At 41.7% G+C, this 12,828-nt stretch overlaps 1 protein-coding gene across 5 annotated transcripts in view; it reads right to left on the bottom strand.

Moving 5' to 3' along the window:
• Nucleotides 1-12,828, bottom strand: part of hdac9b (histone deacetylase 9b) — a 36,496-nt gene that overhangs the window by 15,064 nt on the left and 8,604 nt on the right. For 2 of the 5 annotated variants that reach the window (XM_079342705.1, XM_079342704.1), the window contains 3 exons: nucleotides 8,545-8,695; nucleotides 1,560-1,801; nucleotides 1,064-1,229 (listed from right to left, as the gene is read on the bottom strand). In XM_079342705.1, coding sequence (XP_079198831.1) covers nucleotides 1,064-1,229; nucleotides 1,560-1,801; nucleotides 8,545-8,653 — 517 coding nt within the window. In that variant the 5' untranslated portion in view covers nucleotides 8,654-8,695. The other 3 variants (XM_079342703.1, XM_079342707.1, XM_079342706.1) reach the window with 3 other exon arrangements.

Genomic DNA, 12,828 nt, shown 5'->3' with positions numbered 1-12,828 from the left:
CTCAGTGTTGTCTACTTTGGCCGCGGGATAAAAAAAAAAGGAGCATTTGAGAAAAGGCCAAAATATCTGTATTTATTGTTTGAACTTTATAAGTCGATGTTCATTTGTGTTGTCCACATTTACATTTTAAATTGAAAGGCAGTTCTGTTAAAAAAAACAAAAACAAAAAAAACCCTTAGAATAACGTGAGGTTTTGTTGGTGCTTTAGTTCTCATATCACTATTAAAGAGGTAAATACTGGAAAGGGTATGTTGCCACTGGCAACACCAGTGGTCGCTCAGTGAAATTAGAAAAAAGAGCAGAAGATTAGGGGAAGAAATTTAGAACACGTTTATGTGGGACTCAGTTGGGTCACGATAGCATAACGATTGTGTTGCGCGCCCCATTTACAGAGGTGATACTCACACAATGGCTGTGGGTTCAAATCTGACCTCGGCCCTTTGCTGCAAGTCATCCCCTATTCTCCACTCCCAACATTTATTTTCCTTATTCAACAATTCTATCCAATAAAGGCAAACATATGCCAAAGATATCTTAAAAAAATAAAACAAAAATTTCAAAATATGGGCAATAATGGGTTAAATGTTGTCATGATGAGTATCTATTAGTGTTGCAACAGCTAACAGAGACTTGCATCAGGAAAAGCAAGCCCTAAATACAGCAAATGGAAACAACTTATTCAACAGCAAAATATCATTTTATGGCTTACTAATGACTACAACGCCTACAAAGATTATAGGGGATCTTTACTGCAACCCGGCCAAACAGCTAGCAGGCTTACATGTGAGTTATAATACTGACGACAGAATAAGTAGATGACCACATGCAAATAAATTCACATTTTATCAGTAAGTGGAGAAGTCAGCTAGTGGAATAAAAATCTTATCCAATGGACAATTCGAGCTGCACAGTTTGGTAATTTATAAAAAACAAAACCATGGATTGCAAAAAGGGAGGGTTACGGTTTTCAGCCCCATGCTTGTTTTTGCCAAGGGCCATTAGAATACATAGTATACCCCAACATGCTAAGAAGATGGTTGTGATGATGGTGTTGAGCTCTTACTCTCACGGGAGCGCTCCTTTCCCCGGAGGATCAGGCTGGAAACATGCTGCTCTCGCCGATGCCTCTCCTGCTCCTTCTCCTGCTGGTTCTGCTGCTGCTGCTCCAGACGGCGCTCCTTCTCTGCAAGTTCCTGCTGCTGTTTCATGGCCTGGAGCTCCTGCTGGAGCTGAAAAACATAAAGGCTTCAAGTCAACATGGAGGGAGTGCAACAAAAAATAGATCTGGAAGCGACAGTGACTTATGTAAACTTCTGCATTTTTTATTTTGCTGTTATGGCGTATTCTGTAAATGGCTGTGGAAACAGACCTCATGATGTTCTCTAATGTATGGCTCAACTCCCTTTCTTGCTTTGCTGAGTTGTGTGTTATTTTATGCATTCTGTTATTTCTTTCCTGTGTTATATTTTTTTTCTACTGTTATTCTAAACTGTAGTGTGATGCTCTGCAGGGTTCACTGCTGTGCTGTCCTCAATACAAATGTTCAGTGTGATGATGACCTTGAGGTGCTCCTGGAGCTGGGCCTGATGCTGACGGGTCAACTTCTCATGCTGCTTCTGAAACTCGCTGATTAGTAACTGCTTTTGGATCTGCTGCTGCTTCTGAATGAGGAGCAGCTCCTGCTGCAGCTGCCTCTCCCACAGTCCCGGGTCCGAGCCTGGCCCTAGCATCCTCAGGTCTGTGCGCAGGTCCAACGGAGACACGTGATCCACAGTCAATGGAACGTCTTGCTTATTGTCCACTGTGGGCCATGGAGGGAAAATGGACAAAAAAGATTTGTCAGTCCCTTATTTGCCACCTTACTCTTCAAATCATCAAAAAAGAAGTGGCAGTGAAGGGAACAGTACATATATTGCCATAGAACAAAACATGTTATTCACAGTTAAACAGGAATGTCAAAACAAGGATTCTTTAAGTGAAGCATTGAGTTTAAGAAGAACAAAAAAAGAATGAAGGCAGAGAAAAAAAGATCAGAAATGAAGAGCACAGCCTTCCTTCTCATGGTCCTCAGAAACCTTTAATCATAACAGTTTCTATAAACAAACATGGACTCACATCCTTTAACATGGAGACTACTGGGAGCAGCTGTATAGCAGACCAAATGGACATTTGGCACGAAATGTTCAAGTGGTCATTTTGAGTATTTACATAAATCCTATCTTCCCACTGTTTGAAAAAATAAATAAAAGATGTCCCTCTCAGTTTCCTGTACAAGGAGAACATAGCTGATAACCTTCTTGAACATAAATCATTTAAAGCAGATAAATGTGAAAGTCCAGCAAGCTGCATGTATTTGTGAATTCATGTCTCTCTGTTCTTGTGTGCGGATGCTATGATGCTTGCATGGGGAAGGGCTGCCTTTGACAACTACCTCCATTATAAGTAATTGCCAGATACAAAGTGAGAGGGCATCCCTTTGGTCTCCGAGCTCTATATATAGGTTGTTCCACAGAGAAAAATCGATTGCCAGTCGAGAACATAGGAGACAGGGCTACTTCATCTCTCAATCCCACAGAGGATGATTAGTGACTGTACAATATTTGCCATTATCTTTGTTACAGTTATGCTTTTTTCCCCCCATATTTCTAAATCTAGTTGAATATTTTCTACATCAGAGATGTATTGCCGACAGAATTAAATCCACATTTTAGATATCAAATAAGCAATTTAGCCATATGCTTGAGCTGTGAAAAAAATCTTGGAAAAAGACTCATCATCAATGCTGATCATGATGTGACATTCAGGGAAGGGTACACATCGTCCAGACTGTATAATGTCTTTTCTATTTTGAGACCACAGAAAAATTCAAAGCTACTTAAAATTCCAGCGGCAGGAGGGAGATTTATTGAGTGCATTCATTGCTGTAATCTTCTCTAGGGTCACATTTGAGGTAACAAACACGGGCAATGTTACTACACCACCTGTTCTTTGGAAGCATGACGATGAGCTAGCATGTTACATTTTATATGCCAACATAAATAATCTTTTGTGTGTGTGTCCTCTCTGTAATAAAACTGGAATCAAATGCCAATAAAAAGGAGTTTAAACTAGCTCTGTCAGTGCTCAGTAGCCATCAGTAAGGCAGCAGTGCCCTCCTGTTCTCTGATGCATTTGTTTTGTCATGAAGCCTGTTTTTCACTGCCACCATCCATGTGTATGCGGCGCTGATGATTATAAATAGAAACATAAAAGCAAGTGGCGCAATCCTGGTCTGTGACAACCCCCACACCCTAGTATCCACCACCCTAACTTGCCGCTGCCATGGCAACGCTGGCGACGTAATTATGTCTCCCCATCCTGCAGATATCGAGTCTCACTGCATGTCGTCTCCTGCCTACAGTGGCAATATGACATGTTGACTATTATATCAGCCTCTCAGCTCTTATATAAGCGAGGAGTCCCCAGCATAGAGAGGCAGAGAGAATTACAAAAAATCCTCCAAAAAAAACACCATGCACACATACACAGCGTAGATATTCAATGGTGTGTTTATAACTTGTATTAAAACATGTTCAAAGAGAGAAGACAGTGAGCGGGGACTCCTGTGCGGTGATTTTTTTTCTTCCTGTGATCTAAAAACAGCACCTTCAAATAACGGAGGAGGGCAGCGGCTCTACAGGCCCAGTGAACAGGCACCTGTAGAACAGAGCCTTCTCTCCTGACAGGGAATATTAATCTTAGCTTGTAAGTACTTGACAATGCACTCTTTGCTAGCAGGCTCTGTTCTAGGGGCAGCGGTGAACCTGTGAACCATTGAAGGGCTCACAGAGTCAGACAGTCTTAGTGCTACTTTTTTTGCCTAATGGGCCTAAATATAGCAACAACAAACAAAAAAAAACACCTGCTGCCTGGGAGAATTCACCACTAATTAATCTCATATTTCATCCTGTACCCTCACTGTGAGTGGCATTAAGGATCTTCCCTTTGATCTGCACATCAAGCTGAGTCTCCATCAGAAAAATATCAGACAGTGCTTTAACAGGATGGGCAGGGGGAGGAGGAGTGTGAAAGCTTGAGCCACCTTTGATAACCGAGGCTACATGAATTGGTGCCTTGAGGGAGCGACAACAGCCTCATGTGCCCGTTCTTTTCATGTCCATTGAGTCCACAAGAATAACTAGGGATGGTATGACAATGTTGAGGGGAGATGACAGGGTCCTACAGGCAGGGAGGCATTGTTTTGCTCGAGCTTCAACCTAACTGTATTAACGTTTGACATTATTCTCTGTGCGGGTTGTAACAGAGAAATGTTAAATATTGTTGCTATTTTGGTACTATACTCAACCACTAAATACATTAGAGCCACAAGTCTACAATCTCAAATGTGCAGCTAATTTATTTATGTCAAATGCGCTCTCAAACTACATGAAACTTGATTCTTCTGTTTCTGTTTTACAAGAATACTCCTCAGGCAGAGGAGAATACGGAACCACCAGTAACTAGGGCTAAATATAAAGGGTCTTAATATAGACAATGTGCGAAAGACTGTCACAGTTGTGATGCCGCCTGCTCAATTTAACATGGGCAAAAATAAAAACGCGAGGTTGCATATATGTAACTTTCGGGTCTCTTTTTATATGACCACTGGTCCTGTGGTTCAATCATGACCCCTTGATAGGAATCCTTTTGTCCCAGTGACAGTGAGGTACCTTCTGATTGGTGGAAAATGTCCCTAGGCACTGATAAACAAGAGATTTATGAATGACAGGTCCCAAATTTGTTTTTAGCACAAGGGAGCGACAAGCACCCTGCCCCATGCCCAAATTCCTCCCTGTGGAGGGCCTGCCGAAGGGGGAGGATAGGGTGACTCATGGCCTGTGACCATGCTCCCACTGCAGCATCGCACCGCCAGTGTCCCCAAAGTGTTTATTTCTATAACCGATCTGCCTCTCATTAGCCTCGGTGGCGGTAGGAGTGACAATCACAGCTTTAATTTGAGATGTTGGATTGATGACTTTTTTTTTTTTTTTTTTTTTTTACCTCAGGCCACATTAGCAGGCTGCCTACCCCAAAGACAGAGCAGACACACATCAGCAGTGACATTACTATTACATGGGAAGTGTTTGAAATACATGGAGAAAAACATGATCAAGATCAGTCGTTATGGAGGCTCATGTTCAGAGCAACACGTTCCACATTGACTTGTAATCTTTTTTTATCTCTTTAGATAGCACATAAACTGACAACTACCTTTCCAGAGAGGTGTTATTATCATCATAAACATTTCCCACTGAATTTAAATGCTGCACCTATTTTCACACCCTAACAAGTGCGTCTGCAACCTTTTTCTGACGCTCATCAAGATCCGAGTTTATCACAAAATAAAACAAATGCTTTTACACTCCAAACACATTATTTAGTGCTGATAGGCGTGTTCATGATTTAACAACACTAAAATAGTGTCCCTTGTTATTGAAGGGAACACTATGGAGTGAAGCCTAACTCACCGGAAGAAATAGTGAGTGTTACTGAAGACTTACAAAGAGGTCAGGTAAAAACTCAGAAGGTCATTTTAAATATCAACATTAATGTTTATTGAGGCCGTTGACTTAACAGTTACTTTTTTTTTCAGTTTCTGAAGAAAATATAAGAAAACAAAACAAATCCTCACCACTATGTAAAGACTGATTCCTGACCTGTTGTTCCATTTGTTTTCCAGTGAAATGTTGTGTGTCCACACTCAGTGCTGACTCTATTTGACCAACTGTGAAGCCAACCATGGGTGAACATTTTAACACATTCTTCATAATATTAATAATGCTGCAGTTTTGGCAAAACACACTTTGTGCGTACTCTTCGAACATGTAGTATGTTTAATCCACTTGGTGCACTAGGGATGGCTGTTGATCTAAATTCCCTGTCTGGTGGTATAAATAGAACCAGAGATACAGAAGATGTTTGAGGGCAAAAATAAGCTGATGCTTGGGACTGCAATGTGGTGCTGGATCTCTCATTAGGTGCCTTGTTATTTTGAGCAGCTGGCATGTCTAAAGCAAGAAACAGGTCTTTATTTTTAAGACTCGGGCTCGTCCTTGTAGCTGAGCCAAAGCTGCGGCTTGCACACTAGTTGCTAACAAAGAGAGCTGAGCTGAACCACCACGAGGCTTTCACTGAGGAGAGCCAGGAGTCCAGCCCTCTCCTAACCCCCCCACCACCACATCATGGCAATACATCCAACAACAAACACATGACAAAAACAAAATCTCTATCTGATGGAAGAGTAACTAATAAATCCCACCTCCAAGACTTGAATCATTACGACAACAACATTCCCACCGGAGCCTACCATCAATAAAAACGCTTTATAAAATAATGACTTGTCTTAAAGCCTTGAGCCACAGCGACCAGAAAAAAAGCAACCCAACTCAAAAACTAATTTTCCCTACGACATTCATATTAAGAGAAATGGAAAAATATACATAAGTCTGAGGATTTTTTGGGGTTTTACTTTCTTTGTTTGGTTTTTTTTATACCACTGCTACTAATTTAAAATAAAAAAGTTTTTTTTAGTTGCAATACACAACTGTTGAACATTACTGATTTCTGTAATTTTGCACAGCATCTCTGGAGATGAGCTCGATGAATAAACACAGGGAAGCGACCAGAATAAACACACACAGAGGAGAGGACTTGAAAGGTGCAGTGCTGTTGTTGTCTGAAAGGTCTCTTGATGGAAGCCAGAACGATATTTTACATAATATGTTGCCCTCATGTGAAACTAATTAGTTTTCCCTGGTAGAAGAGCCCTTCTGAGGACAGTTTTTGTCAACAGTTTGGTGTGTGGCACTATTAAAATAAGATTGGATTCTGTTTTTTTTTTTTTTTTTTCCATTTAAAAATGTAAAAGAAACTTTTGGAAAATGTTTGCTTTAAAACAACTATTTCAGGATTACTTTTTTTAGTCTACACTTTTCAACAAATAGATTCTTGCAATCATAACAACAGACAGCACATTAAGAAAATCTCCAACACTTCCTTTACATGACGTCCAGTGAACTCGTACAAGCATCCTGCAGCAGCATTGTTAGACATATGTTAGTCACTGTCATGTGATTTACTATAAAAAGTGGAAAGAACAAATTAAACTTGCAAATGACAGAATTCTCTATAAATATCTGTACCAAACCACAGTTATATCAGGAGCATGCTGAGATGGAATGATAACGCACAGACTCCTAATCTTAGCAGGCTAATGCCATAAGCTGAAAATAACTCACCTAAGAATAGCTGACCCACAGAATAAGCAAGGAGCTCAAATTCAGGCTCTCGGTATATCTGTTGTTTGGCTTACAGGCTGATGAGACGGAAGAAGAGCGCCCTGCTCCTGTAGCCTGATAGTTGAATAACCTGTTCTACTGACAGAGATGCAGCGTGTCATGCCCCTACCATCCTCCCCATTTAAGTCCTCACGTTTAGCCCACTGCCTTTTCACTTTCAGATTTATTTTTTACAGTTAAATACTGTCGTTTGAAAAAAAATATTTATAATTCTACTTAACAATTAAAAAAAAACTCTCTTTACATAATGATACCCCCTTTAACTGATAACAAACTGTCAACACTGTAGAAACAACACAAAGTTCCTGACATACTCTTAAAAAAAAATGAAGCGTTCACATGACAGTCAGTCTCAGTCTCCACTGTCTCATAACAAACGCTCCGTAACAACTCACATGACAATGTGTCCTCTGTGCAAAATACTTCGATTCCAAATGAAATACCAGAGAGTTTTTTTTTAAACACATTATCAATAGCTACATGCTTAAAACGAATCTGAACAAATAAGGTGTGACTCATCTTGAGTCACTACAGTGAATGGAGGTTACTCATACTGATGTCATCAGCGTTTTCTATTCAATTCTCAGGTCAAAAATAGAACAGTCAATGTCTGTGGTCAATATCCTGAGTAACCTTTTAGTTGTCCCCACAGTATTTCTGTCACCGTTTTTCCTGTTCCCTGTAAAGTGCATGCTGACATGGAAGCTCGCAAAACACAACATCCCCTTCATGTTCACTGTGACTCATTTTAGACAACTAAAGCCTGGGATTAACATTAACACAGCTCCTTATTCTAGTTATAAAAAAAACCCAAGAACTCTGCATGGGTGTTTCATACATAATGATGAAAAAACAATCTCTTTTAGCTTATTACAATACAAGAGAGGAGGTAACAAAGACAAAGTCACACCATAAGAGCAGTCTTAACCATGGTAAAAGCAAATACCTTGTTTCAGGAAGAAGTGCCTGCTCCTACCACGCTGCTGCTTTGAGTTCTCTTTTCACACAGAATGAGAGACCAGCTGAGCGCAAAGAGTTGCGAGTATACGGGAGAGAGGGACAGAGTGAATGTGTGCAAGAGAGGCACAGAAGACAGCGGAGAAGTAGAGGGAAAGACAGAGTGTGGAATGCAAAAGGGAAGGAAATAGGAGGAGGATAAAAACAGATTTTCCTCAGAGGGAGTAGAGACGCCAGGCTGTGTGATCACCTGAGTTGTTCACGTTGTGCATCTTGCTCTGGTTGGGGAGCTGCTCGTGTCCACCGCGTTGTTCTGTTGTGGAGAAACTTGACTCGCCCTCGTAAATCGTCTGCAGCATACTCCACTCAGCGCTCAGGTCTCATTGCAAGCCTTGCGTTTCCTGTCACCAAAGAGCCACCCCTCAGCCACTCAGGGGAGAGACCACGACAACAGGCAACTCTCTCCCTTCCTCTGCTCTGCCTCCTCCTCTGATAAACCGCTCTCACTGTGGAGCTCTAACACAATAACACTGCACACTCTCTCTGCTCGGCTGCCACTCCGCCGGTGCCTTGTTTCAGCCTGCTTCAAAACACTGAAGTGCAATTTGAGGAGATTTTTTACAAGCGTTCTTTCAAATCTGCCTTTAGTCTGTGTGGCTTTCTTCCTTTACAGAGTGAGACAAATGTAAAGCGGAGTTGCTAAGGAAGCTGTGTGCTGTGCACTGAGCACCTCGCTGAGGCAGTAATGCAAGCCAGGGAGGGAGCAAGCTTCATTTGCATGTGAATCAACAACTGCGTGGCCCACAGGTGACAGAAATAGAACAATGGCCAGCCCTGGCTAAAAATAGGTCATGGGAGGCGCAGGGATTGGAGCAGCATTGATGCGTTTAAAAATACCACACCAAACACAGCTGTCTTCTTCGGCTCTTGCCAGAAGGCATGTCTCCTGACTCCCTCTCTGCAGATGGAGGCTTGATTCCCCTCTCTCTTTCTCTCTTTCCCTTTTTTGATTTGTTGAACCTCAGCCACTCTATTTATGTCTTCATTTTGTTCTCTCAGGTACACCGGAGCAATGATCCATTTCTGCCATGATGTTCTAAAAGGGGAAGATGTAAAGTTTGCACCGTGCAGCATGTCATGTCAACAGGGTTTTTGGGGTTTTTTTTTAAACAGCTGCTTTTTTTATGATTCACAATACACAGTGTTTTGGGGGATTTTTTTTTTTGCGAGGAGGCAAAAAGTTAAAAGATGATAAATATGATGGTGTTTTTCAAGAAAAGGAAAAGAAAGATTCATGGAAGCATGTGGGTTAAAAAAAAAAAAGTATGAATTAAATCCAAACAATCAATTCAATAATGCATGACGACACGCAAACACTGTGTTCATTTAAAGCTGTGCATTAGCCGACTGTTATGTGTAGGGTTCAGTGTGGATCCAGGGCAGTGCTGCTACTCAGGAAGCATGCTTTTGGCGAGCCAAGGAAAGCCAACTGTAAGATGCCATAGCTGCGTGATGTCGATTACATAAAGCTCACAAACTGTGTCAAGAAAATCTCTCCGAGATTACACATCCCATTGCCATCAATTACCTCTTGATAGTGTAGAAACAACATTGCACCGCAATGCTGAACAATATATTTTAAGCACTGTGTACCGATATGAGAAATACTTTTCAAATTAATATTACATCCCAAACTGGCAAGTCCATAAAAGTCAAGTCAAATGTTCTATCTGACCACTGATGAAGGGCTGGGTTTGTGGCCAAGCCGCCTGTGCCTTTAAATTTTTCATCTTCCTTCATAATTTGACCTGTCCCCCAGCCAGGGGCGTGGAGCCAGCACGGCTATTTTTAGTCACTGAGCTCTGACGACTTGGCTACAGAGACATAGAGAAGGAGTTTTTACTGTGTTGTTTCAGCTGGACAAACATTTAACCCCTCAATCCTTTTTAACACAGAGCAACCATGAAGCCAAAGAGGAAATGCACAGCTTGTAGGCTCGTCTGCAGCTAACGCATGATCCCGTGTTACCTGAACACTCATAAAGGCAGACAACAACAGGACAGTGCCTCTATCCATACTCCTGTTCCGTAATCTTCAAACTCAAATTAATCACCCAAATTAGTTTTGGCTATGAAGTTGTAATCAGATGGTGTGAGAGATAACAAGCTTTCAAGTCCAAGTTAATGATGGCTAAAGACCTAGAGCTCCATCTGTCACAGTATCTGTCGGAGCAGGCCATCTCTGACCCCGTAGGCTGACCTCCACATCGGCTGAGGCATAATGAATCGAAAGAGGAAGTAGGCCTGTGTCACATGAATGACAATTATCATGATAAAGGATTCCCTATTTATACAACCTGACAATGTGATTTTCTTTGGGATATTTTCTGAGTCTCAAAAGCAAATGTTGCAATGTTCCTGTTACGGTGATTTTACATGATTGCACAAAAGCATAGCATATGCTGCAAATTTAGAGTGTGTTTTACAATCTAATCTAATTTGTTAATCCACATGTTCAGTTCTTGTTTCCAGAGTTTAATGACATATCTATGTGATTTATTGAATTTGATTAGAAATCAAATAATTCTTTCAGAATTTCCAAGTGAATATTACTTTCCTTTATCTTCCTAACAGACCTTGATTGACTGCTCCATACTGCAACAAAACCGAGACATTTCAGTGGGGCATGTTAGCAGCGATTAACCTACACTTTTTTATTTATAACTAGCTTCCTGAGGCTGATGAGGGATTGGGGGATTGGAAATAGCTTTGTCCGATAGGCACAGTCCAGTAAACCTGCAATGTGGCAAGCCCATTATAGCTCCTACTGCGTCACCGGCGGCCTTTGTCTACTTTAGTCCTATTAAAGCATTTAAGTGTGAACGTCAGCATGCCTGCTGGAGAGCCACTCCGCTCTGCTCTCCAGGGCTGGGGTGCGACTGTCTGTCACCTCCCTCATATCAAACACAAAATCTGCGTGCGTGTCTGCGTGCGTGCGAGTGTCCGTGTACGCGTGTGTGGCTGTTGTGACATGAGAGCAGCGATGTGGAGGGAGGGAGTATAGAGATGAGGGAACAAGTGGGCCAGACCAGTGAAGTGCCCCCAGCACTTTCTAAATTTAAATGAAAGGCCATTATAACCTATTTGATACAACCAGACGTGACAGTACACAAACTTGTGCGCATGCATCCAAACGCACATAATTATTACTCAAACTATGTCAAACTAATTTACTGATTTGGACAAGAAATATAACAATGAGATACTTTCTGCCACGAATCTCTACACTTTTAGAGCTGTAGTCAGAACCTGAGGACTTGTTGTTTTTTTAATAAAGAAACTGACTCACAACACTCCCATTTGTACAACTGGCTCCAATTCAAGTCCCAAGTTCTGTAGCTTAATCGCCAGTCTTGTGACACACTATGAATGATGAAACCCAGCAGGGAGTCAGATGGGAGAAGGAAGGGAGCTGAAGTCAAGTGTTGCAACAAGACACTCGAGCTGGACAAACACCACTCCTTCTAACTAATTTGATCTGGCGAGAAAATGTTTTGTTCCCCTTAATAGCGGATGATCCATGTGTGGGAGGGAGTGAGTCAGCCATGTTTTGTTGTTCCTTGTTCTCTGAACTTCAAAGCCCTCGTGTGCATCTCGGACGAGGATGTCTATTGTTAAAAAAACAAAAAAAACAATCTTGAAGTGACTGTTTTAGCCCTTTTATGTGATCTTAAACAAAACGTATGTCTATCATATACAGTATATCTATACACACATTTTAATTTCATGTGCTTAATTATTTCCTTTTACTTCCTGCCTGTGTACATAGCAGAGTTTCATCACGCCACCCTGAGAGGACTTAGGCGGATGTTATCATTATCAAATGATGATTTCTCCAGTCAGAGGGGATGTTCCTCCCAAGAGACGGTCTACATATTAACAGCAACTTCTGACGTAACCATGCCCCCCCCCCCTCCCCCCAACCCGTTCCCTGAGTTTCATCTCTCTGGCGGCTACACCCACAACTCTTGAGGCAGCCCTGACAGGAGGGAAATTACCTCTCCACACCAACAACCTCAATGCCCACTATCTTACTTACATCAGCCCCTAATGAGCCACTGTTGCCAACTGTGGAGAGTTCCTGGATCCATTTAGAGAGTACAAACACATGCTCTGTTGACAACCAACCTCAGCCAGTCTATGTGCTAAAAGCCACGGGTAAAGCTTTGTCACTTCAAACAGCCCATTTTCCCTTTACCTTGCGGTCAGTCTCGTAAAAGCACAAAGGCGCTACAACTGTTGATTTAATGGTAAAATCCAATTAGCCGGTACATCTGGATGTGTTATGAGAGCGTGTTTCCCACTCATGATTTGGGCGCTCTTACTTTTATTGGGTTACTCTGTCTGGCGTCCTTTGGTATTTCCTGTTGGAGCTTCAGGGTGATATAGAATGCACTTAACAGGTTGGATCAAATAACATGAAAATGCATTTAAAGAGAGTCATGTTTGGTAGTTACTCTTGAAGCACTGCCGTC

The sequence above is a fragment of the Symphodus melops genome, assembly GCF_947650265.1.
Source record: "Symphodus melops genome assembly, chromosome: 5".
NCBI classification, from domain to species: domain Eukaryota; kingdom Metazoa; phylum Chordata; class Actinopteri; order Labriformes; family Labridae; genus Symphodus; species Symphodus melops.
Note: the sequence above shows the minus strand (reverse complement) of the source record. Positions and strands in the feature narration are given on the sequence as shown.